The sequence below is a fragment of the Hylobates moloch genome, unplaced genomic scaffold (assembly GCF_009828535.3).
Source record: "Hylobates moloch isolate HMO894 unplaced genomic scaffold, HMol_V3 SCAFFOLD_5, whole genome shotgun sequence".
In the NCBI taxonomy this organism is placed as follows: Eukaryota; Metazoa; Chordata; class Mammalia; order Primates; family Hylobatidae; genus Hylobates; species Hylobates moloch.
The window spans coordinates 30,595,751-30,622,296 of NW_026652280.1; the positions used below are offsets into that span (position 1 = coordinate 30,595,751).

Below are 26,546 nucleotides of genomic sequence, written 5' to 3' on the forward strand. Positions count from 1 at the left end.
GGGAGACGGTGAGCCCCGGGCACACTCGCTTGCTGCTCGGCGCACGGAAGATCCTGTACCCGAGCCGCGCCAGCCGAGCCAGCCGGGCGCCGTGCTCGGTCCGCTCGCCGCGAGGGAGAGAGCTGCCCGAGACAGAGCCAATCCGCCGGCGCCGAGCCGCCGATTGCCCGGCCCCTGAGCCCCTGAGCCCCTGAGTGCGGCGCGGCGAGCCCCTGGCGGCGGCAGAAGGACCGGAGCGCCAGGAGAGGGCGGACCGGGGACAAGGAGGCTCCCGGGCGCGACGAGGAGAGTCTCGGAGGAGGAGGCGCCGAGAGGACACCGGGGCCTTCTGCCGCCGCAGTTGGGTCGAGGCGAGCAGCCCATGCGGGGAACCTCGGCGGCCAGCCGCGGCCAGGAGAAGGGACACCGGCGGCCCCTGCACTAGCAAGCAGCTTGTGCCCACGGGGGGCGAAACGCGCGACCCGTCTGGGGCCCTCCGCCGCCGCCGCGCCGCCCTCCCCCGCGCTGTCAGCCCCGCCGGGCTCAGCCGCCGCCGCAGCATCTTCTGCCCCTGCGCCCCCGCCAGCCTCGAGGAAGTCCCCGCCGAGGACCTGGGCCCCCAGGAGCGCAGGAGGAAAGATCAGAGACTCCCCTAAACCACCCAGATGCGCAGGATTGAAGCGGTCTAGCCAAAGCTTTCTGTGGATTAAAAAAATACACGATTTTTTTTTTTTTTTTGGCAGAAGAAAAGGAGAGGAAGACCAGCGGGGCTTTGCAAGGAAACAGGGGGGATGTAACTCGTGGATACGTTTTTCCACCCATCAAACATCTTGTTATACTTTGTAAACATTTTCTTTTTTTAAACCCCAGTTCCAGCCGGACGCCCCTAGACCTCTGAGGTTCGAGGAGGTGGTGTTTTTCATTTGGGGCTTTGCATATTTGGTTGTTAGGTTTTGCGAGAGCCTTCTTATTTCGCCAGACATCTCATGCGGGGTGAAGTCCACTCGGCCCCCTCCCCTGAGTCTTCGTGTGCACGGAATTCGAGGAGATCCGGTTACTAAGGATATAGAGGAAAAAAATAAATCGCGTGCTTGCTTTTTTTTTTAATTGCCTGCTTCTCCCCACCCCCAAATTAAGTTGCTTAGCAAGGGGGAAAGAGGCTTTTTCCTTCTTCCAACAGCCCAGCCGAACGCCTTTCGTTTTTTGCCCCCGCGGACCTTCCATGTAGGAAGCCGAGGCTGGCGAGCCCGACATTCGGGAGCCACTGCGGGGGGGCCTCTTTTTGGGGAGGCGCCGACGGGGGCAGGCTCGGCCGTCCCCAGGGAAGCGGCAGCCGGGTTCCTCCGGGGCGCGCCGGGGCCGGAGAGCCGCGCAGGGCGCGGGCCGCGCGGGGTGGGGCAGCCGGAGCGCAGGCCCCCGATCCCCGGCGGGCGCCCCCGGGCCCCCGCGCGCGCCCCGGCCTCCGGGAGACTGGCGCATGCCACGGAGCGCCCCTCGGGCCGCCGCCGCTCCTGCCCGGGCCCCTGCTGCTGCTGCTGTCGCCTGCGCCTGCTGCCCCAACTCGGCGCCCGACTTCTTCATGGTGTGCGGAGGTCATGTTCGCTCCTTAGCCGGCAAACGACTTTTCTCCTCGCCTCCTCGCCCCGCATGTTCAGGACCAAACGATCTGCGCTCGTCCGGCGTCTCTGGAGGAGCCGTGCGCCCGGCGGCGAGGACGAGGAGGAGGGCGCGGGGGGAGGTGGAGGAGGAGGCGAGCTGCGGGGAGAAGGGGCGACGGACAGCCGAGCGCATGGGGCCGGGGGCGGCGGCCCGGGCAGGGCTGGATGCTGCCTGGGCAAGGCGGTGCGAGGTGCCAAAGGTCACCACCATCCCCACCCGCCAGCCGCGGGCGCGGCCGGGGGCGCCGAGGCGGATCTGAAGGCGCTCACGCACTCGGTGCTCAAGAAACTGAAGGAGCGGCAGCTGGAGCTGCTGCTCCAGGCCGTGGAGTCCCGCGGCGGGACGCGCACCGCGTGCCTCCTGCTGCCCGGCCGCCTGGACTGCAGGCTGGGCCCGGGGGCGCCCGCCAGCGCGCAGCCTGCGCAGCCGCCCTCGTCCTACTCGCTCCCCCTCCTGCTGTGCAAAGTGTTCAGGTGGCCGGATCTCAGGCATTCCTCGGAAGTCAAGAGGCTGTGTTGCTGTGAATCTTACGGGAAGATCAACCCCGAGCTGGTGTGCTGCAACCCCCATCACCTTAGCCGACTCTGCGAACTAGGTGAGAAGTTGTCCCCCTACCCCCAACATTTTCCGGCGCGCCAGGGCTGGAAGAAAAGCCCCTAGGGCAGTGCGTTTGTGCAGCCACCCCTCCAGGGGGAGTGTGCATACCCTCCTGGGGGAGTGTGCATACCCTCCTGGGAAGAGACTGGGGGCTGAAAGTAGAGAAAGGACAAGGGGAAACTCAAAGGGCATTCCCTGGGGGTTCCCTTCCAGGTTTTATCCTGTGCTGCCCCGAAGGGGTCTATGGGCACTGCTCCTGCACAGTCTGCGGTTACAAATTAGACGCCTTCATTTCCGGATCAACAAGGGGGTGCAGAGGGAGGTGGGGGGGGTCACGCCTCCCCGCACCCGGAAAGACGTTGAGGTGTGTGGCCGAGTTGGATTTGGTCCAGGCCCGCCAAGGAAGGCTGGGAGAAGCGTGCTAAAGGCTGGAAGGTCTCCGTATTTACTCCTTTAGTAAATACGGAGAATCACGTCGAACACCAGTGGCCCAGATACTGTCGTGGCCGCGCACCTTTGGAGTTTTGGGGCAAAGAGAGTTGGATGGAAGCCTGTACTGGGTATCTGTTTCCTTTCAACTCTGCCAGCCCCAGGGTGCAGAGGAACAAAGAGGCAGGAGAAGTGGGGTGTCCCCTACTTTTTCGTTCCTTCCGCACAGATAAGTCTGTAGATTAGTGGGGCCCCGGCGCCTCAGTGACGTTGTCGCCTCTTACTGCGCTGGGGCCTGGGCTTCTCGGCTGAGACCCTCAAACTCCTTCCCTTTTATCCTCTCAGCTTTCTCCATTCTTTCCTTTTCTGTACGTCTCTGTACACAGAGTGTGATGTGAGGGTTCACCCCGGGCGCCCACAGATCCCCCAAGTTCACTAGCACGCTTGGGATGCATCTCCAAAGTGCGTTGGGAATGGGGAGCCCCGTGTCCCCGCGCGGGTGCCGAGTGGACCGGCGGGGGCGGAGGTGAATTGCACCCCGGGGGGGGGCGGGCCGGGGCGGGGAGCCGAGGTTGCTGGGAGCTGGATCTGGAGTCCGAGGACGGGGAGGGGGCATGGTCACCCCCCGCCCTGTGAACTGTGAAGTGCGCGGCTCCGGCCGAGCCGGTGGTTTCCAGCCGGGCCAGCCGAGCGCGGCGGCGGCGGCGGCCGCAGACGTGGAGGAGCGGAGCGCTGAGGCTGGCGCCAGGCGGCCTCTTTTGTTTATCTGACAGCTAAATATCAAGGCAATCACCGCCTCGCGGCCCTGCCTCCAACCCCCACAGCTAAGACAAACAGTTGGGTTAAAAGAATGCCTCTGTTATCATAAGTTTCTATCTCTCTTCTCATGGCTGGGCCTTTATTTTCTCTTGCTTTTTTAATTTCAGAGTCTCCCCCCCCTCCTTACTCCAGATACCCGATGGATTTTCTCAAACCAACTGGTGAGTAGATGATTTTTAAAATATCCTGCTTATCTTAAGTTAGAAATAGAGCCTCTAGAACCTGGCTTTTTGTGTGTAGGCAAAGGCTTGGGGAGGTGCTGGACTTGCTTCACATTGGTTCTAGTTTTCCTCTGTTGGAAGTTTGGTGAATTTTTCTGTTGTGGCTGGGTTTTTGTTTACTGTTTTTGCAAAGACGTTCCCTTGATACGCTTTACATTTTGTTCCTTTTTCATGTATTTGCGCTGTGTAGCCGGTGGGTTCAGCTTTAACACGTGGAACCTTTAGTCCAGAAAGAAGTGTCTTGGGAACCAAATAGGACTGGTTGATGGGGAAAACTCGGAGACTTCGTGAGTGCCGGGAGCATCAGTGGGAATAATGGAAAGGGTGATTCGATAGATGGGAAGACGGCTTGAGAAGGTGCAAAGAATACTTTGGTCTGGAGTAGACACTAGAACGCTTCAGAAGTATAGGCAACAGCCAGTAAAAGGGGGGGTAGGTCCCTGCTCCAGTCACCTGCAAGTCAGTCCTCTCCCGAGGTTTTCTCAGTATTCTCCATAGGGGCTATCAAAGTTTTGAGCATAGCTCTGCCTGTCTGCTGCTTTGTCACTGGCTGGCATGAAGCCAGGGCAGAAGCCCATTTGAGACTGGCACCAGCCCTGTTGTGGTTGTCTGCATTCAACTTCTGGCCGGCAGCAGCACAGGGGTCCATCCTCTGGACATCACCGTGCTGGGGACAGGGTCAGCAAAATGAACTTGGGGGCGACAACAAGGACAAACCCAAATTCCTGGAGCTCCCTCTTACAGTAGGAGATAGATCTGTTTGCTAAAAGTACAGGTTGTATGTAACCTTGATTTTTGTGCCTGTATACTGGTGCCTGAAAAAACATTAATACTTGGGACATTTTTATTTTGCCAAGGTTCTGGGAGAAGGAAAAGTGAAGGGTTGGGCACCATTTAGCTCCTGGAATTCTGCAAGTCCTTCCGCCTCCTGCGTTTTGGCTGTTGGGCCTTTCCCCCCACTAATTAAAAGTTTTGCTGGGGCGTTGTCATAAATTAAATACTTTAATGAACGTGTAACTGAAGCCCATACTCTGCAGCCAGTCCTCCTGGGACTCTACCAGCTCCCTCAAGTTGGGAAGGCGTTCCTGCTTGCCTGGTGCCGGTCTAATAAGTGGCCCGCAAAGCATGTGATATTTTGCTTTCGATTTACAAAACACCAGATAAATGGTTATTAATGAGAAGATACACAGTTCTCTGTATTTGTAACAAACGTTAACTGGAATTACCAAGCTCTGTTTTCCCAAAGACTGTAACTTGACTGGGTTTTGGCTTAAAGAATCAAGAATTCTTTTATGAAGTTAGTTTTCCAAGGGGCCACCTCTGACCTTTGTTTGTCCTTCCATATTCTTCAAATTTGGAGATTTTCCTTAAAAGAGAGAGAACAGTGACCTTAGCCCCAGGGATAAAGACCAGCAGGGGTAAATGTTCCCAGAAACCTCCAAAAACCATAGAAAAGAAAGGCCATGTTCCCTTGGGTTTCCTGCGGAGATACTGGGATAAATCTGTTCTCAGGATTTAAGCAGTCCTTCTGCCAGGCCAGGGCCTCATTTTCGGTGAGTGGAGTGATATATTTATTCATTAGCAAGTGTTGACATTAGGTAGCAAAATGTGTGTAAACAGAGAAGCCACAAAGACAGGAATGTGCCATTTCCACGGGGGAGAAAAGTTCTCCAGATCAGCCAATAGGAAGTGATTAACCTGCCAATCGGAAACTAAGACAGCTGGTTACTCACCCAAAAGGTTTTGTTGAAAATAGAACAAAAAAAGAAATGAGAAAAGGCACTGCTGTGTAAGAATTTAGCATCAGTAATAGACAAAGCCCCCACGAAGGGAATTGTCCTGCCACATTGGAGGACGGCCAGGTCTGGAGCTGGAGCACATCCCCCTCTCACAGGTCTGGGGCTGGTTTTGCCAGCTGCTATGGCCGGGGGCATTGAGGTCAGACCACAGATGGGCGCTGACCCAGGTCTTCATCCCCATTTTGCGTATGGGAGAATGTTTGGCCCAGGAATCTACATGGACCATTTACATTCTTCAGTTTCTAAGTCGTAGGTTGAATTTTTGGTCTTGGGTTACTAGATGAAACAGGCACAAAGTTTTACAGTGGACAACTGTTAAAATCTTAACCAGTTGCACAACTAAAGGAATACATCCTGTGAAGTCTCCATCTTGGGAAAAGGTGATGGGAATAGGGCTGGTGCCTGGTACCCTGCAGCCTTTGGAGACACAAAGGGCTCAAAGCTAGGAACTCCATTTTGCTATAATTTAAGCCACTCCACTCAGCCTCTGGGAGGCCTGGACTTTAGACACCTAGGTACTGTGTGGTCCAACCAGCAGAGCCTTCTTTGAAAGCGTGTTCACATGACTGAACCTAGGGGAGGCCAGTTGTGACTTGTGGCTGTCAGAAGTCAGAAAGACTCCCCCACCTCCGCATCCCACAAGAAGTCAGAATTTGCTGTTTAAAGCTGGATCTCGCAGATAGCTGTGTGGGCTCTGCTTCCCATGTTTCATTGTATCTGATGGTCTGAAAGGTTTGAAGAATGGCTGGCCTTGGAGGGTTGCTGGGTGAGCTCTTGAGGGACCCAGGTGGCCAGTATCCATTGGCAGATCCAGCCTCCAAATCCAGGTCGGAATTCTAGTGTCTTGACCTGAGATCTGGCACTGCGTTTGCCTCTTAACTGAGGTCCCTCTTAACTTTTCTAGGCCTCTTTTAAAATCAGCATGATGAAAGAGATTAGGTCATTCATTCATTCATTGGTTCATTCATTCATTTTACAGGCATGATGATGTGCCTACCTAGAAATTTGAGGATTCCGATGCAGTGCTGTGTTCTTTTTTTTTTCGAGACAGAGTCTCGCTCTGTCACCCAGGCTGGAGTGCAGTGGCCCGATCTCGGCTCACTGCAAGCTCCACCTCCCAGGTTCACGCCATTCTCCTGCCTCAGCCTCCCGAGCAGCTGGGACTACAGGTGCCCGCCACCATGCCCAGCTAATTTTTTGTATTTTTAGTAGAGACGGGGTTTCACCGAGTTAGCCAGGATGGTCTCACGTGATCCGCCCGCCTGACCTCGTGTGATCCGCCTGCCTTGGCCTGCCAAAGTGCTGGGATTACAGGCGTGAGCCACCGCGCCTGACAGTGCTGTGTTCTTTTATAACCAGGGTTCATTTGAGTTCTGGGTTCGGTGAACTACCTGGGGCAGAGCTGGGACCCTTGGGGTACAGTGGTGGGTAGGGGCTCCTCTGTCTTTAATAGTACTTAGGAAGCTCAGAATGCAGTTTCTGAGACTATCGTGGGACTCCCAGCCCCTTTACCTTGTACTCATTCTCAATAGTTCACTCCTTGGCTGCTCCCCAGGGTTGGGTTTTCAAAGACTCTGTTGGAGCTGCTCAGAGAAAGGAATGAGTCTTTTTCTCCCGCAGAACCTAGTGCTTACCGAGTGCTTGATAATACTTAGCGTTGCATGAGTCAGGAGTGGCCTAGAGCTTCTGTCTGCCAGCCAGCCTGGGCTCTGGGGAACAGGTGACACAGGCCTAAGGTGAGACCCTGACTTCAGAGATCTGTCTATGCAGAGCTTTTCTGTGAGTGAGAGATGGAGGTATGGCTCCTTTAACCTTGAGGCCAGTCTGGATGGCCTGGCCACCTCCAGGAAAGAGGGTAGGGATTCCATAGCCTGCCTGGGGAGTGAGAGCCATGGGATAGGACTGGACTCTTGGGGATAGGACTGGACTCTTGGGAATAGCCCAGCTCACTGGGTGGCCCTTTGAGCTAGTCAGTGACGCCTCAGTTTACCTAGCTGCCTGTGGAACAGGTATACTTTGCTTCTTCACAGGGGTGGTAGGGAGGCTTAATTAACGTTTGTAAATCCCTCCTGAGATCAAAGCCACTGCAGAAGGGCAGAGCACCATTTCACAAAAACGCTTGTGGTTGCCTGTGTGGAGCTGGCTTACCTTTGATCTGAGATGGGCTGACACCCTGAACATGGTCCCAGCTCTGCTCTGAGATGCCCGGCTTTTCCTTTGAAACACACCTTGCCCCCTGGGATTCTGCCAGCCAAAGGTGGGGGGGAGTGGCTGTGGATAAGTCATCATGTTTAATGTGGGGGTGTCTTCCGTCTGGGAGGAGTGGGTGGAGGAGAGGGTTGAGAAGCCTATCTCTAGAAAATGATGAAGGCCATCAAAATGGTTTAGAAAGTGCAGGGTATACACCATTTAACAAGTAACTCCATTTCCTGCCTGCCTCTATTGTTTTCTGTTTGATTAAGTGTATCCTGTAAAACTGTATATTCCTGTTAGGAATTAGCCTTTACCCTGATAAAATGAGATTACACACACAGTCTTCTTTCTCCCCTACCCACCACGGCCACCTCACCCCCACGCCTGCCTCCACTTCTGCCTCTCCTCCACTTAGGAGAGTTCTTGAAAAGTTGTCCCTCCAGCCTGGAGAATGTGGGAGAGGGAGTGACCCTGAGTTAGAGAGAGAACCTTAGCAATAAGCGGGGCAGACAGCAGAAAGCCAGAGATGGTTTGGGGCTATGTGTAGGCCACTAAAGGATTCCCATGGGCTACTTGCCCTTGGCTGCTCTTTTATTTTTGGCTTTCCTATTTGCCAGCATGGCCAAGTGGTTCCAATTGGAAACCCACAGGGACATTGTCCTAGTGGCCTGGAGTAGGAGGCCTGGTGTCTGCATGATCCAACCTGCTGTGTTTGCTGCGGACCTGGGCAGCAGCTTTCCTTAGCCGGGCTCTCTCCTAGAACTTCAGGGAGTTTGGCACTGCCAGTGGTGCATGACAAGCTTACAGGGTCTTGTATATTTGTGTTTCATGGGACTAATGAGTTGTGGTTCATGGACTTTAGGTTTTGCTTTAATTGCTTGGAGGGCGGTTGTGGAGTCTCTGTTTCTCAGCTGGAATTGTCATTATCCTCATTAACGGTGAGGTCACTGTGCTGAGTACCTGAGGGTGACAGAAGTTGAAGAGAAGTCTAGTTAAGGGCAGATGCAATCTAAAGGTAAAAATCAGTGAGGAAACTCCAAGTGTTGGGTGCCAAAGGTTTTATAGGAACTGAGAGCAGAGAGCCTTGCAGGTCTGGGATTGCCTGGGAAGGTTTCCAGAGATGAGGGGTTTGGACTAGCCTGGGAGAGGTTGAACATTTCCCCTCCGGCTCGGAGCCTTGCTGAGAATGTTCTCTGTCTTGATCTGGTGGTGGTTACACAGGTGTATACATGAGTAACATTCATTGCGTCTACTTGGGATTTTGTATACTTTGCTCTACTTAAGTTAGGGGGAAGAAGTCCCTGCAGCCCAACACCAATCTTGAGAATGTTTCCAAGAACTGGGAAACCTGTCTTTAAAAGGATGAAGGCAGAGAGGACATGGGCTCCAAGGAGGGAGGCTTCTGCCCTTGATGAGGGATGACAGAGCAACCAGGGTTGAGAAAGTCCAACCCAAACCTCCTTTGACCTTGGGAACCACCTGGTATCCTTAATGGGGGACTGGTAATGAAAGAGAAATTCCAGCCAGTCTCATTGAGCCTGACTCCAGTAATGATTAACTGGCCGCCCGGAGCCCAGATGGGTGACAAGGTGCTGTGGTCTGTCTTACGATGGGCAGTGAAGCCTGAGCAGACCATTAATAATCAGCATCAAGGCCGCGAGTCAGCCTTTTGGAATGTGTGGTTTGTCTTTCGTGCTGTTTAGAGCGTGCTTAAAGATGGATCTCGGTGTTTTTATTTGTGTATTTATTTCTTTCTCTCCCTTTTCAAATCCACAGCAGACTGTCCAGATGCTGTGCCTTCCTCCGCTGAAACAGGGGGAACGAATTATCTGGCCCCTGGGGGGCTTTCAGGTAAGATGCTTTCTTTTATTTTCCTGGCAGTTCCAACGTTTTTTGAAATTGCTAGAGACTGGAGGAATGGGGGTGGCCTTCTGCCACCCCAGCGGGTCTGGACTTCATCCTCATTTTTATATGCCTTAAGTTGGATGCATCGATGGTGACATTGTGGTGCCTTTCAGCTCCTCATCCTGCAGTCCTTTACGCTCTGGACACTGGGTCCGTTCCATGGACGGGGAGACAAGAGCGAGCTGGGGACTGCTTTGGTGTGTGAAGTGTTGCCCGGTTATTTTTAAGCAGCTCCTGGCTTGGGGGGCTTCAGCTTGGTGACTTTGGTGTCATTAACTCATGCATTTGAGCTCTTTTTTTGCTTTTGCTCTTTGTGCGTGGGGGATGTAAAGGGAATGGACCCATCTTTAGGGAACTTGTTGAAGACAGATCCCAAGCGTACAATGGGATTTCAGAGTAGATCTGAGGCTTCCCTCCCAAGTTCTGATTCCCAGCCCAGCTTGCTGAAGGATTTTGCAGCACATGTCTGGGGCTGGGAGCACCAGGGTGGGAGCACTGCCGACAGTAGGAGCTATAATTGTTCCCTAGCGGGGCAGGTTTTCCTCAGGGCTCACAGGTATGCGTGAAGGCCTAGAATGCCAGTGCTGGGGGGTCACGGGGCTGGCTGAGAGGCACGGGGTAGCTTGAGCATTGTTGTTCCTGAGGATGTGACAAGAGGGAAGTACTTAGAGAAACTCACTGGCTAGGTACATGGGACGCATTTCATGTTGTTCTGAAGAAATCCTATTTCTACCTGTTTTTCCATCCCCACAATGTCATCACTAGATTTTCTAAGAACTGGCTGAAGCAAGAGGGAAAACAACCTTAAAAACAGAAATTCCAGCAGAGTTTTGGGCATTTGGCATTTCCTTGCCTGTAGGATCACGTGGTAGCAGCTCGAATAGAAGCTGTGCCCTGTTGTGGTGTATCCTCTTGTGTGAGGGGCACCCTTTTGTGTGGGGTGCCTGCTCTGAATACTTGGTGGTGGTTCCTCCATGGCTGGCTCAGGCAAAGTTCATTCCCGGATGGCTCCCTCCCGGGCTCTCCTCTCCAGGAACTGAGCTTGCTGAGAATGTCTTTAGGGAGACCCTTGTTTGTTTTCATTTCAATGCAATATATACTTTGACTGTTATCCGAGACTGAGTGTATTGTTTACTCAAAGCTTCTAATGAGAGTTGAGCAGGAAAAAGAGGGACCCAGAGAAGGGAGGGGGCTTCAGGCAGTATGGTGGGAGTGGACAGAGGAGTCGAGGAGGGAGAAAAGGCAGCAGTGTGTGAACTGCATCTTTTCTGCTTTCTAAGGCTGAGAGAGTTCTTGAAAGAAAGAAGGCCAATGAGAGGAAAGGGTCTCAGCAGAATAACACGCTCAGGATGTTGTTAGATGGTTTTATTTTTTAAACCCTGAATGTGCAGGGAGGAGTCCCGGCCCCTCCAAACCACATGAAATAAGCAAGGGAAGTGGCAGCTTTTGAAAGGGTCCTTTCGGAAGGTTTGTCTTATTGATAACATCTTGTCTGTCTCCCCTGCCGGAGGAAATGACGACACCAGGCTGAGATACTAGCCTGAGCGCCTCTTCACCCGCCAGTGCCATGTGACCTGCGAAGCCCTCAGGAGATGGGTGGGCTTTTTTTTTTTTTCTTTTTTGACAGAGTCTCGCTCTGTCGCCCAGGCTGGAGTGCAGTGGCGTGATTTCAGCTCACTGCAACCTGCGCCTCCCAGGTTCAAGCAATTCTCCTGCCTCAGCCTTCCAAGTAGCTGGGATTACAGGCACCCACCACCGTGCCCAGCTAATTTTTTGTATTTTTAGTAGAGATGGGGTTTCGCCATGTTGGCCAGGCTGGTCTCGAACTCCTGACCTCAGGTGATCCAACCACCCCCGTCCTCCCCAAGTGCTGAGATTACAGGTGTGAGCCACTGCGCCCGGCCGATGGGTGGGCTTTTTTTTCCCCAAAGCTCTTCCAGTCCTAGAAAGAAACTGGGGGTAAAACAATCATTAACTCCTTCCCCTCACCCCCCCAGGTAATTGTAGACACAGATATTAATAAGGAACTGCCAGGAAGAAGCAGTGACTCTCTGAAGGGCAGTGTGGCTTCAGAAGACTGCAGAGAGAAAAGAGGGGGCCCTCCACGTAGAAAGAGCATTTGTTTTGAATTTCAGCTCTTGATTTACTAATTCCGAAGGCTTCAAAGTTTGAGCTCTTTCTTCTTTCCATTCAGAGTTGGTACAGTGTATTCATAATGGGCCATGGTGGGGAGGGTGCACTGTTTTGGGGGTTGATGTCACTGGCTTGGGGGTGTCTGGAGGGGAGGTGATGGGCATGGAGAAAACCTAGGGCTGTCCTCTTTGTAGCGAGAATGCCTTCCAAAAGGGAACTTTATTGGCCCCGGTCCAGGGCAGGGAGTTTTGTAAATGGAGAAAGTCCAAACCTCCTCCTTTTCAAGAAGTTGATCGTTCCATGGGGGTTGGCCTGGGTGTGTCTGCTTTGCTGAGGATGAGGCCAGTGGCTGGATGTGGCAGGGCTGGATGGGGGAAGGGGCATAGCAGATACTGAGGTTGGGGGGTGGGAGCCTGGCAGCAAGGTGGGGAGCAGTGAAAACTGTGAGGAGTTTCTCCCTCCTCCTCCTTGAAATAACCTCTCTGAGCCTCTTTCACAGGCCCTGTGTGCTGTTTTCCTTCCTGTCCTGCCCTGGCTGAGAGCGGGCTTAATGAATGGGGCTCAGTTTAGGGTGGGAGGAAGGTCGGCAGCAGGAGCCAGGGCTTGATTCTCTTGGCAAGGGAAGAAGGGAAAGAAAAAACAGCCGAATGTGAAAATGTGGTGCCTCCGAGGTGGGGGTGGGGTGTGCTCAAAGGCCTGTCCCCTCCTGAAATGCAAGGGTGACTCCAAGGCTGGCCCTTCCCTTTCCTGCGCCCTTGCAAACTGCCCGGGAGGAAGGGGAGTGGGCGGGTAGGAGCCCGGGGGCGGGGCTGCTGGCTGCAGGTTGGAATTCCAGCATTGCAGCTTTGTTTTGGGGGGGGCTGGGGGGGTGGGTAGACGACAGGCCTGGTCGTTAGGGACTTGCAGTGAAACACACCCCACCCCTGCAAGTTTCCTCGGTCTGGGAAAACGGGACATTTTTAGAAGGCAGTGACTTGCTTCCAGGAGATTGTACTTTCATTTTTGACAGCTGGCTCTCTGAGACAGATGGATTGCTGGGTGCAAGCTTGTGTGTGTATGTGTGTGTGTGTGTTGGAGGGGTGGGTGAGTGGGTGGGTGGGTGTTGCCACAGACGTACAGATAGACAATCCCGTGCGCAAACACATGAGAGCGTGCAGATGCCCACAGGCAGGCTCTGGGATAGGGTGGGTCCCTGTTGCTGGGGTGGATTGATGTCAGGGCAGCCTCTCCAAGAGGTTGTGGACTTGTAGGGTGGAGTTTGTGGATTGATTCTGCATTGTGATTTGGCAGTCTGTGCCTGACTCTCTGGGATGGGTGTCTTTTGAAAGGCACGCAACTCCGGAACAGGTCCATGCTGCTGCTTGGACATGGATGTGTCATGGCTCAGGAAGATGACCTGGGAGAGGTCTGATGTAGCTGGGAAGCCTCCAGGCTCAGCTCTGTCGTGGAAATGGAAAGGATTTGCTCCCAGAGCTTTCCGGGGATCACTGGGAATGCAGAGCATGTGTTGGAAGCTATCATCTTTGCAGCCTCCATCTGGAGTTTCTGTCTGGGGGCTCTCATTTTGCCTGTCTGCTGTCCTGGTTTGAGTGGGTTGAGGGAGCAGCATCTCCCTTGTGAGTTCTAGGTTATTCAGCTGCAGACTCATCTTCTAGCCTCCTCCTTTATATATGAATGTCTGGAGCTGGCTCGGCCTCAGCCATATGGACCTGCCCAGTTAGGGTAGGGATTGGAAGCCAGCAACCACTTGTAGTTATTTAAACTTCAAAAGAAGCTCTCCCATGGATCTCAAGGAGGGAGGTGGGAGGCAGTGGAGACAGAAGTGCTCACGTGTCCTGGGAAACCCCATATCTTGGCTGTGCAAAGTCATGCTTGTTGGAGAGACCCGGCACCATGCCTCCAACCCAAGGGTGGCCAACTCTTTTTCTAAGGTCTTGAGATTCATATGTGGCTACTAGTTCCCAAGTCTGGGGGATGGGAGCATCCTTGAGTCAGTATCCATTCAGCATCCAAGAATGTTTCTCTCTCCTTCTCTTTGATCCCCGCTGGCATCTGTCATAGTCTCAGAGGAGAGCCTTCAAAAATACCTATATAATCTGAAAATGCACCCCTGGCTCAGTCCACAGTTGACTTGGGCTCAAACCAAGTAGCTTAGGAAACATTGCTCCATCCTGTTTTAAGGAAAGTTAATCAGCTGCACGTGGACAATTATTCATTGTCTGGCTTGGAATTGTGATCGTGAACTGGGAACCTGGGCCTGGGCGCCTGTTGCTCTGCTTTTAAATTAAGTCACCTCCCCCTGCCTGGCTACAAAACAGCTCATGGTTTCACTGAGTCTCTAATGCCATTGTGGAGTGAGGGCAGGGGGCACAGGTTGAGCTCACAGGCACGTGGGCCTTTCACCCAAGTGCTAATGAGCATGGACTTTGGGGGACTCAGGTGGACAGGTGCTTGTGACCATGAGCAAGCTCCTTCCTTCCCATCCCCTTAGTACCCTGCAGGCCACTGTGAGAAATGACAGTCTGGAACTCAGGGGACATCTTCTGCCTCTCCTTAAACACCTGCCAAAAGGATGAGTCAGGGCTAGGGCGGGCTCACCTGGTGCACACCCACACCCTGGTGAGGACCAGTCCTGGACCCCGCCTCTTCTGAAGTGCCCCAGGTCACGCACTTCCCCCTGGAGAAGGGCTTACTGATAAAACCTCTTTTGTCCTGGAAAGAATGAGGCAGTCCAGCAGGGGTTAAATACAGGGTGACAGCATTTAAAATCTCTGGAGCAAATTTGGGCTGCTCTGCCGGCCAGACAAGATGGTCTGCTGCCGCCTCACGCATCCTGTCCCCAGGCAGAACTGGGCCAGCAAAGGGGGAGGGGCCAGGTGAAGGCCAGGCTTTGGGTGGTGTCACTTTTGGTGACACTCTAGCACGCTGATTGCCCCTCACTTCCTACATACACACACACACACACACACACACACACACACACACACACACACACGCCTTTACTTAGCAAAGCCTGACTGTAGCTGCGTAGACTTGTACACCTATGGGACCTCCGTGGCAAGCTCAGAGCCAGTGGAGTAGTGAAAAGGGAGGAAATGCTGAAGAATTCATGATCAAGTTTGGCTTCCTTTGCTTCTTTTTAAAATTTTTTAATTTTTTAATTTTTTTAAATTTTAATTCGAGATGGAGTTTTGCTCTGTCGCGAAGGCTGGAGTGCAATGGTGGGATCTCGAGTCACTGCAACCTCTGCCTCCTGGGTTCAAGGGACTCTCCTGCCTCAGCCTCTGAGTAGTTGGACTGCAGGCGTGTGCCACCACGCCCGGCTAATTTTTGTATTTTTTTGTAGAGAGAGGGTTTTGCCATGTTGGTCAGGCTGGTCTCGAACTCATGACCTCAGGTGATCCACCCGCCTTGGCTTCCCAAAGTGCTGGGATTCCAGGCATGAGCCACTGCGCCTGGCCTCTTTGCTCCTTCATTATTGTTGTTATTGTACCATAATTCCTTGCAGAATTATGATGGCCAGGCTGGTCTTTATTCCCTTCGGTCAAGGCCTTGAACTCGGAGCATCACCCTCAAAGCAGTTGTCTTCACCTGGCAGAAGAAAAAAAAGGTGTAAAGTGCTAGTTCCTAGACTTGCTCGCACACTAAAATCCCTCGGGATTCAGCTTCCCAGATAGCTTTTTTGCTTGCTTATAGAAACATTTGAGAGAAAACGATTATTAACTATACATGGTCCACTGTTTTGCTTTGCTGTCATGAATGGGATTGTAAAAGGGACCCATGGGACTGGGTTTCGTTTTGGGACGATGAAAATGTTCTGGAACTGTAGAGTGGTGATGGTTGCACAGTTCTCCAAATGTATTAAATGCCATTGGTGGCACATTTTAGGTTATGTGTATTTTACCACAAGTTTGACAAAAAAATGGCCAGTGGTAGGTTTTAAATACATGCAGATATTTGGATAATCTATAAGGAACAGTGATTGTGGAGAGTAAAATCGGAGAGACTTCTGTTAGTTGCCTGGGACCTGATAATGGTAGACACTTGTTTTGGTGGCAGCCCTGAGGTCACATGGGAAGTACATTGATGGGCCAGGGAGCAAGGCTGGTAGCCTGCCCGGGATGTCTGGTGTGTATGTGTGTGTGTGTGTGTGTGTGTGTGTGTGTCTGTGTGTGTGTGTGTCTGTGTGTGTGTTTTGAGATGGAGTCTCTGTCACCCCGGCTGGAGGGCCTGCCTGTGTGTGTGTGTGTGTGTGTGTGTGTGTGTGTGTGTGTGTTTTGAGATGGAGTCTCACTCTGTCACCCTGGCTGGAGGGCAGTGGCACAATCTTGGCTCACTGCAACCTCCACCTCCTGGGTTCAAGCCATTCTCGTGCCTCAGTATCCCTAGCAGCTGGGATTACAGGCGTGTAACACCATGCCTGGCTAATTTTTTTCTGGTAGAAAGGGCGTTTCACCATGTTGGCCAGACTGCTCTCGAACTCCTAACCTCAAGTGATCCTCCCGACTTAGCCTCCCAAAGTGCTGGGATTATAGGCGTGAGCCACCACGCCTGGCCTTCTGTGTGTTACCTGAGCAAGCAGACACATCTGTGCTGATCCTTCGACCTTCCTTTTTTCTTCGTGGGTTCCAGAAATGAGAGACAAGAAAGTTCCCTCTGGTTTGAATCCCGGCCTGACCTTTCTGCCGGGGGAAGTGAATATGCTTGTTCTCACTCTGCGGGGTCCCCCTGGCCTGGCCTGCCCAGCCCAGTGACTATGAACCAGGGTGATGCCAGGGTTGGCTCCCAAAGCTGGTGATCCAGACCCTTCCTGGGCCGCTGGAGACCCCAGTCCCTGTGATGTCTTTGCCCAAGTTCTAGGGCTGCAGAGGCCGCAGGTGACTGGCCCGGGCGCCCTCCCTTCGAGGGAGCCTTGTGAAAGGATACTGTAAGCACAGCCGCTGGGAGGTCACCACTGGCCCTACCACCTCTCGCTCAGTATTGAATGGCTAGCCCCAAGGCTGGCTGCCTGCCTACTGTCACACAGAGGCTTCCTCTCCAGGCTATTTTCAGCGGGAAGATATTATTAACTGCTGAGGCACAGTTCTCAATTTAGTGGTTAACACACCAAGAAAGCAACACTCACCTGATCCCGGCCACTCTACCTAAACCTGTTGGCTCACTTTGGGGACTCAGCTGCCCCCCAGCCTCTCTGTTTCTCTCTGTGGGTTCACCTTGGAGATCTGGGCTATTAACCCCACTCCCGTGGAAGGTGCCCCTGTGGATTCAGTATCTGGTATAGAGAGAACCAGGCTTCTTATGAAGCCAACTCTTAAAAGGTGTAGAAAATGATCATATTTATACCGTAAGATGGGACATTTTTTGATCAGGATGGGCACTGGCTGGGAAAAGGGACTTTCAGTGGTGTTGAGGACAGTTATTTAAAACGGCGATAACTTTCACCTTGTAAGTTAACAGGAAATATTGGGACAAGACAGGAAATTGCGTCATCTCTTTTTTGAGAATAACTCCAGAATTAAGTGGTTCGTGAAAGGTAGTGTCTGAGAAACAGCTAGCCTGTTTTCTGTTTTGTGTTTTTTTTTTCCTTCCCTTCCACTCCCACGAGAACGTGTAGGCCATTTTCTTTAAGAAAGAGGCTGTTTGAGAACTTTATGTTATTTTTATTATTTAAAAAAATATTTTACCAGAAGGGTCACCTTCAGTTGAAATGTTAACTGCCGCCTTATTTCCCATTTTACTAAAGAATCTTTCATGACTTTTTCAGCTTCCTTCCCCAAATGGTAAGGCCAAGCAGCTCTTGGCTGGAAGCTAATTTTGGTTTGGCTGCGGGAGTCCTCAACACTGAGCCCCACCCAGTGTCATTAGCTCAGTTTTAACTTGCAAAAAAGTGATTGTATTTTTTTTTTTCTGATGGGGGGTAGGTAAGAATTTACTCAAGCCTTTAGCCTTTTTACCTACCCCCTGTACTGCCTTCCCCTAACAGAGGCTCCTGGCACTTAGCCGCTGGGAACTCAGGGCTGCCTTTGTATTTTCAAGCCACCGTGTCCCCCTCATCCTGCAGGAGTTCTGTAACTTTCCTGAGACTATTTCTAGGGTGCTAGTGAGCAGTGGAGGGGAAATGGATCTCGGAGCTCCCCTGGTACAGCTGTGTCCAGTAACGGTGCTGTGCTTTGGAGGAAGGGGTGATATGGGTCACCTAGAAGCATCTCCCAGAGGTGGCTTGCCACAGCCCTACAGTGGTGTAGATAAGGTCCAGTTCCATTTATTTGTCTCAGGGTTTCTAAATCCCCTCTTTGTTGATGTCATCGTTCTAATGACACAGGGCATGGGACAGTGCCCCGGCCTGTGCTGCCAAGGAGCCATCTTTAGGATAGAGACCAGAAAGAAAGAGACTTGTGTGTGTGGCTGGCCCGCTGTCCACTCACGCTCACCCCCACCCTCCCAGCTTTTTCCTTAGCGTGCTTTGTTTTGTTTTCATAACACAACAAGGGCCCTGGGGTGTGTAAAAGCATTGTTGAACACTTGGTGAGGGTAACTTGTCCAAACAGAGCAGGACGCCAAAGCAGAATGCTGTGGGCAGGTGGTGTGCCCACAGAGGTTGGCGGGCCAGCGCCTGCCTTGGAAACACCTCTCAGCGGCATGTGCCACGGCGGCTGAGTGTGACCTAGCGCAGAACAGGGCTTCTCTCTTGTGTCCTCCATGGGGAGTCCGGGAGAGGGACTTGGTCCTTCTGGCTGACTCCCTGCTTGGAAGGTGTGCTCCCCTCTCAGGTGGGTTCACATGTGCCTCCCTCTGCCAGGTGTGAAGCTAGGTGGGCCTGCTGCTTTGGAAGAAACCAGTGTGTCCCTGTGATTCATTTATGGAGCAGATATGTATTGACACCTGTTATGTGCCAGGCTGTGTGCTGTGCAGAGGACCAGTTCCTGCGCTGGGATAGAATGAAGAATTGGCAGATGGAATGGCTTGTCCGAAGGTGATGTTTAATCCATGGGGATGGAGCCGGGGGTAGCGGGGATTGAATAGGAGTTGCCTCCACCTGGAGGCAGGCAGGGGCAGCTTCTGTAGGACAGGAGGAGCCTGGTCCCTCCATGAAGCCAGGCCATAGGTGGGGGAGGTGCAGGGTGGGCCGAGCTCTTGAGTCATCCACTTCTGCTTCTGCTTTGGTTGTGTGGTCTGTTGAGAATTGAGATAAAGTAAAGCTTGTAGATAAACAGAGGTAGGTCTCCAGGGTTTTGGTTCCAGCCCGCCTCCCCACCCCGATTCTTGCTGATTGTAAGATGACAACAGGAAGAACAGGAGCTGTGGTTAGAATCCACCCTCCAGACCCTGGTAGTACCTGGGGCACAGCACAGAGTGGAAGTGACCAGCCTAGCGCCAGGCTCCTCAGTGGACCACAGCCAAGGGGTGGGGAAACATCTGGAAAGACAGTATCTAATGTCTTGACAGCCAGAGGGGAAGTGAGATGTTTTCAAAGCCCAGGAGTGACTTTCCCTTTGTAACTCCAGAGGACTTGATTCTCATGAAGACCATCTGGGGGATGAAAGAAACTCTTGCTTTTTAATTTTAAATCTGAGGGTTAAGTCCATTTCTGAGGTGTCAGCCCTGTGTGTGAGGCCCTGGCCTGTCTGGGGTTGGGTTTGGATGAAATAATCTAAGATGCATTTACCAGGGTGTTTCATTTTCACGTTCATCCTTCCCTGTCTGTTCCCCTGGGGCCAACCGATGGCTTCCAAGCTCTGTGGAGTTCGCTAATTGAATTACTCTTCTTATTCTTCCGTGAAGCCCCACCAGGAAGAAAAGGCGGGGAGAGTTGCTTTTGCTGGGGGGTTTGATCAGAGCAGAAAGGGAAGATCTGGTCTCAACTCCAATTTCATCTTGCAAAGTTGGGACTTTCTTTCAGCCAGAAGACAACTCAGATAACCAGGCCAGCGACTGTGTGCTCATTTCAGTATTGCTTTCTTACGTTTTGATCTGCGACTGTCACTCAACGGGAACAAAAACAATAAGACGCCAAGATATGACTGTGCCGTTAGCAGATTAGCTCTCTGCATTTTCTGGGGTGGCTCACTCGGAGGTTAAATGATTGTCCCTGTCCCCTGTCCCACCTTCCAGTCACCTCATGAAGCTGTTAAGTGTCTCCTTCCCCGGCAGGCTCATCAAGAGCTGGGCCTGGGGACCTTGTCAGCCCCACTGCAGCCTCTGAGCCAGCCCTGCCCCACCCCCTCATGAATCAGTAACCAAGAGGGAAAATTAAAAAGTTACTTCTCAGTGTGATCTGAGTGCACCATACCATTCTTACAGATAGATGGGCCCCATCTCCTGCTCAGTGGGGGCACAATCAAAACCCCGCTGGGGGGCTGTTTCCTGGGGAAGAGCCCTGGATCGTGGGGCCTGCAAAAACTCAGAAGCCCCCCCTTCCCCCAGGGTGTCCAGGATGCCCTAGTCCCAGGAGGGGGCTGGGAGAGAATTACAGTGGCGGGGCCAGCATCCTCCACTTTTCTGTCACTAGAGGCTGGCCTGCTCTCCTGTGTTGAGGCCGAGTGTCTCAGTCCCTGGCTGGCCACATGGTCTTGCAGGAGCCATTTCTGTGTTCTGGGCCTCAGTTTTCTCATCTGCAAAATAAGGGCTTGGGCTTGGCTGCCAAGTCTCTTCGGTGATCTGTGATCTTTGTCTCTTGGATTTGAGGGGTGTGGGAATGACCCCCCTATTGATGAGATATCCCTCTGGAAGCCAAAGACTGCTTCCATTTTAAAATAGAAAGGTTGTAGTTCTTCCTGTCTCTTGGCTCGCAAACTCTTCCAAGTATGGGTGAAAGCTGAGGACTCTGTCCAGAAAAATGCATGACATGCCACAATTTCTATACATCTGCAGGGGGCCGATAACCTTTGCTGAAGCCCAGTCCCACCCGTGGAATCCCCAATTCAGGAACTCTATGCTTATGAGGACTAGTTATGGGGGTGCAAAGGAGAGCATTAAGAGAGCTGAGGCCTTTTTCTTTTATTGTGGTAAAATATACATAAAATTCACCATATTAACAATTTTTAAGTATATAGTTCTGTGGCATTAAGTACATTCATATTGTGCTATTATCCCCAACGTCCAGAACTTTCTCATCTTCCCTAGCTGAAACTTTGTTCCCAAGAAACACTAACTTCCCTTCTCCCCTCCCCCCCGGCACTTGGCACCCACCATTCTTTCTGTCTATGAATTTGCCTCCTCCTCTAGGTACTTCATAGAATAGTGGAATCAGACAGTGTTTGTCCTTTTGTGATCGGCTTATTTCACTTAACATAATGGCCTCAGGGTTCATCCATGCTGTAGCGTATGTCAGAATTTCCTTCTTTTTTAAGGCTGAATAATATTTTATTGTATGAATATTCCATGTTTGGTTGATTTATTGCTTGATGGACACTTGGCTTGCTTCTACCTTTTGGCTATTGTGAATAATGCTGCTGTGAACGTGGATGTGCAAATACTGTTGGAGTCCCCGCTTTCAGTTCTTCTGGGTATATACCCAGAGGTGGAATTGCTAAATTACACTGTCATTCTGTGTTTCATTTTTTAAGGCATCGCCAACGGTAGGGCCTCCTTGACTTGTGTGTCGTGTGTCGGCACACACTGATCACATGGGGTGGGGGAGCCCTACCCACCGGGGGTGGGCTTGAGGGTGAATCCTGGGGCAGAGGGAGTGAGAAAGGGGGGAGGGGACAGTCTGTCCCTGTGCGGTGGGGGAGGGGCAGTGCTGAGCTGCTGTAGTCACCAGCCAGATTGGAGCTCACATTTATGGGAGCCCATGTTTATGGGAGGCCTGGAGGCTCTGAAAGGTGGGGCACCCAGCAAAGAGCAGCTGGCCGTGTATGTTGGACTCCAGGGCCTTGTGACAGCAGCTTCTGGGTGGGGGACCCTTTCATTCTTCTTTTATTCCCTTGACCTCCTAACTGGAGGTTAGGAATGGGAGGGCCCACCAGAGGGAGTGGGGGCTCGGGTCTGGGAGGTCCTGGGTGCTTTAGGGGTGAAAGGGCTGGGATGGCTGAACAGTGAGTGTGTCCAAGCGGGAGAGATTAGATTACGGAGGCAGACAGAAGTAATGATTAACTTTTCCAGTCTGCACGCTGTCTCCAGGCTGTCGTACTGTTGTTTTTCCCTCTAAGTACAGTGCGGCCCTGGCCTGGCCAGGCCCTGGTATTGGGTTGTAAAGTGAGAGATGGAATGAGGGCTGGGAGTGCAGGGGGAGGGGGCCAGGGAGGGAGCTCGCCGGAGAGGAGGGAGCTTTTCCATCGGATCCTGCATTGGAATTTATTGGCCGGAATGCAGTAAATGTTCAAAATGCCATCCCATCCAACAGTTTTCATAATTGTTATGGAACAAGGGGAGCCGGGGGAGGGGAGGAATGAAAAGGACTTTTGTTTCTCACTGTATTTTTCCACGTCTTCAAACAGTTTTTCCTACCCTCTAGAAACTGGAGTGGAATTGGACCTGTGGGGGATAGGGTGGGAGAGGGTCTCCCTTTGGGTTCTGTGATGCCTTCCAAGGACTAGGGGTCCTGGTACCCTGGGGCTTTATTAAAACGAGGCCCACAGCAAAAGTAGCTTGGTTTCTTGCATGCGCAGAGCCCCCCACCACCTGCAAAACCAGGGAAAAACTGTCCTGTCCTAGGGGTTTTGTCCTTTTGGAAAATTGGCTTAATGATGCAGTGGTTTGTATTAAGATTTTCGTGATGCTTTAACGTGTGTGTGTGTGTGTGTGTGTGTGTGTGTGTGTGTGTGTGTGTGTGTTGTGTGTGTGTGTGTGTGTGTGTGTGTGTGTGTGTGTGTGTGTGTGTTAGAGAGCGAGAGAAAGAGATTGAGAGAGAGAGAGAGAGAGAATGAATCAGCATTCAGTGCCGGCTGCCCAGTTGGGAATCCAGATAGGGAATTTGGGGAATCTCCTACACTCTCAGGGTGGCAGGTGGGTAGGTGGGTGAGGTAAGAGACTTGACTTGGTAGTCTCTCTTGGACACGACAGACTTTCTGTTCCATGCTTGTCTCAGCCCTTGTGTCTTCCTGGGGGTGCCAGGGTCATGCCCAGAGGGAAGGCAGCTGAGCAGACAATGCCATGCAGGGCTAAGGGCTTCTGTGCCTGCTAATATGTGAACCCCCTTTCTGAAGAGAGCTACTCTGAGTTACTTGGGGGGTAACAGTGGGAACCTGGTTGGTGCACCATGGAGGGGAAGTATCTGGAAATTCGAACTTGAGAAATGATTCGGCTGCATGCACACTAAACAGCAGCCAGAGAGGCCCTTTACTGTCAATATTATGAATGGAGTTGGCTGGGTCGGGAGTCCCCACCCTTCCTCTGAGGCCTCTCTCAGAGGAGCCTGGGCAGAGCGGGCCCTCCTCAGACAGCAGTGGCTGCAGGCAGCTGGGTACACGCTGTAATTTGCATGGCTGAATGCTGGGGCACAGGAAGCCGCGTCAGCCTGACTGGCGAGACAGACAAGAGCTTTTGATTTGTGTGGCTTTCCTCCCCTGCCCTGTGCCACCCTCAATTACATTCTCCATGGCGAGATAAATGCTCTTAGGAGCATTTATCCCCAGGTTGGGGGCTTCAGACTCAGATGCTTAGGGGGTTTTGGGAGGTGGTGTGGGACCAGTTTGGGGAGCCAGGGAGTACATTTTAGTCTAGGAATTGATTATTTAACATAATTTGTAAGGACACAGTCACTAATTAGTGTTCTAGACCAGCAGGATCTGCGAAATATGTAGGCTTGGGAGAGGTGGCAAGGAGGGCGGTGATGGGAGGAGAAACTTCAGGGAACCAAGCCTGGGCAGACAGTGGACGGATGACAGTGATAAAAGAGATTCTCTCTTGGGTGCTCACCGTCTCTTGAGGGTGATGAATAGTAAGACAGAGTAAAAAGTCATTTCTGACTCTGAAATTAAAAAAAAGAAGTTGGTTTAGAGATGGACACAGCAAAACCTGACTCAAACCTCCTTCTCTTTTGATTTTATTTTGTTTTATTGTTGCAAATTAAATGCAAAAATGTACCCTGCTCCTCAAAGTGGTTTTCTTACTCTCTGGAAGGTAGTAAAAATAAATGGAACCAGTGTTGTTTAATACTGAGAATCAGAGTGCAGCCAGAGACCATGAAGGCCAGAAGGGGGCTCATGGGGCCATCTTCCCTTGTCCCCTTTACATTATTTATGGACAGGTCAAACTGAGACCCCAAGAGGGCAAGCCACTTGGCCAAGATCACAGAGCAGCTTGCTGGCAAAAAAGCTGTTTTACCCCCCACTTCTTGCTACAGGGGAGTTGCACCCCATGCACAGCTCTAAAAGCTGGTGCAGCATTTCCAAAGTGTGTTCTGAAGGACACTTGGGAGAACAGTGGGCTTGGTGGCTTTAGAGGCCTGTGTCCACAGCTCACACCAGGCAATATTCTAGGCTTGAATTGCAGCTCTGCACTTCAGCCAGTGACTTGTGCCTCACCCCTACTACTCCCTTTTTTAAGATAGGCTGGTGATAGTATGCAGCCTCAGAGGGTTGCCATGAGCCACTTAGAGAACACAGCCTATGCAAAGTAAATGCTTATTAAGTGTAGGCATTGGCCCAGAACTGTTCTACCATGGGGTGTGGGGATGTGGAGACAATTGGGAAGACTGGTGGGCATTTTCTGAGCAGCTGGAGAACGCAGGAGCCTCAGAGATGAGACCAACGCGTGTGCAGCACTCTCCACAAGCTGGCCCCAATCACTTGCATCAAATTGGTACAGCAACCTTATGAGGCTGGCCTTGGGGGAACCCTGTTTTAGGGATGAGCTGAAGTTACCCCGAGGCTGCATGCGAGGTTGGTGTGAAATGCATATCTGGCTTTGTAGCTGGTCAGCTCACCTCTGGGGTTGGCACAGGGGTGGGGGTTCTGCCATGGCTAGAACACGCCAAGGGGTGGAAACGAAGCCTGCTGGGCCCGGGAACCAGAGAGCAGCCTGGCCTTTGAAGGAGACCCTGTGGCACCCCCTGCCCACCCCCAAGTCCAGCCATCTCACTTCACTAGAGATGTTGCAAAGCATGAAAAAAAAAAAAATCGGCCGGGTGCGGTGGCTCACGCTTGTAATCCCAGCACTTTGGGAGGCCGAGGCGGGCGGATCACGAGGTCAGGAGATCAGGACCACGGTGAAACCCCGTCTCTACTAAAAATACAAAAAATTAGCCGGGCGTGGTGGCGGGCGCCTGTAGTCCCAGCTACTCGGAGAGGCTGAGGCAGGAGAATGGCATGAACCCGGGAGGCGGAGCTTGCAGTGAGCCGAGATTGCGCCACTGCACTCCAGCCTGGGCGACAGAGTGAGACTCCATCTCAAAAAAAAAAAAAAAAAAAAATCCAGTCTTCTCAGGTCAGCCTTCCACCAGCCAGGATTCATCCTCTGATCTGTTTGGGGAGAGAGCATGGGGTGCTGGAGATGGGTTGGGCCCCAGTGCTTTCTGATTAACTCGCAGTTTACCTGAAACATTTTGGTTTGTTTCCTCCATGAGGAACTCACTGTAAACCCCAGCATTGTCTGTGTTTCCTGAGGAGTCTCAGGGAGCTCTGGGGTCCTCTTTCCTTTTTTGGATGAGGCTGTGAGCATGGTGGATTAGAGGCGGCCCCTTAAAGTGAGCCCAGATATCTCAGCAAGTTTTACGCGTCTCTATTTGGGGGAGGGATTTGCCTATTGAAAACAAGAGACCAGCAAGGGTCCTTGTGAATTATGATGGTTTGGCGTGAGAATAGATGGGATGGATTGGCACTGGAGTCCCCTTTTATCTTAGGCTTGTCCCTGAAGAGGGCTTGTTGATACCAGAACAGCCAATTTCCTGACAGGGTTGGGAGCAGGGGATGGGTGCTGTTAACCTTTGAGATGTCTGATGTGGAGGGAGAGACAGGATGAGGCAACCGTTGGTGGCGCCTGGGTCCTGAGGAGGGAGGACCCTGGACCTGGCGTTGGCGAGGCGTGGTGATGTTTGCGCTCCCAGGTTGCCAGGTGCAAGCTGTCTGTGTCCACATTTCTGCCCTTCGTTTGCCCCTGATTGGCACAGGGAGCCTGCAGGAGGCAGCCATGCCTGCCCAGGCGCCCTTCCTCCCCAACTTCTCCGTCCTCAGCCTTCTGCTCTGCTGGACCGTGGCAGAGGGGGCTCATAGGCCCATGGCCCTGTTGGACTTTGGCAGAGGACTATCACTTCATTATCTAAGTGCCTCGCAGAGATGAGAGCTGGTGGAGACCCCTCCTCACCCACCTTTGACGCCAGCTCCCGGTACCCTGGCAATTGGGCACATTTAACCATGGGGTGTCAGCTGATGGAGCTCATGTTTCTACTGGCTTTTTCCCCCAAGCTTGGCCTTGTTCCTAAATGGAATCTTGGGGACCCCCTCCCCTCAAGTACCTCCTTTGTGTGGGCCCAGTCAGGCCCAGATAGCTTCTCTTCCATGCGTGCCCGTGTTCTCAGAACCCCATGGCTGTTCTTGGAGCTGCTCTGCCTCTCTGCCCTTTGCCTTCAGGTGGAGAATGGTATTGTTGAGGCACTGAACAAGGCCTTTCCTCCCTCCTCCCATTTTTCTTCTTTCTCATCTCCTGACGCCTTCAAATTAAAAATTTAAGAAGGAGTCTGGGTGCAGTGGCTCATGCCTGTAATCCCAGCACTTTGGGAGGCTGAGGCGGGCGGATCACGAGGTCAGGGGATCGAGACCATCCTGGCTAACACGGTGAAACCCCATCTCTACTAAAAATACAAAAAATTAGCTGGGCGTGGTGGCGGGCGCCTGTAGTCCCAGCTACTCCAGCGGTTGAGGCAGGAGAATGG

General features: G+C 52.4%; 1 protein-coding gene across 2 annotated transcripts in view; it reads left to right on the forward strand.

Moving 5' to 3' along the window:
- Positions 1 to 1,526: 1,526 nt before the first annotated feature.
- SMAD7 (SMAD family member 7) overlaps positions 1,527 to 26,546 on the forward strand; it is a 31,043-nt gene continuing 6,023 nt past the window's right edge. Inside the window, exons 1-3 of one of the 2 annotated variants that reach the window (XM_032152352.2) lie at positions 1,527 to 2,233; positions 3,591 to 3,644; positions 9,473 to 9,547. In XM_032152352.2, the coding sequence (XP_032008243.1) occupies positions 1,627 to 2,233; positions 3,591 to 3,644; positions 9,473 to 9,547 (736 nt within the window). In that variant the 5' untranslated portion in view covers positions 1,527 to 1,626. The remainder of the gene's footprint in view (positions 2,234 to 3,590; positions 3,645 to 9,472; positions 9,548 to 26,546) is intronic. The other variant, XM_032152353.2, reaches the window with a different exon arrangement.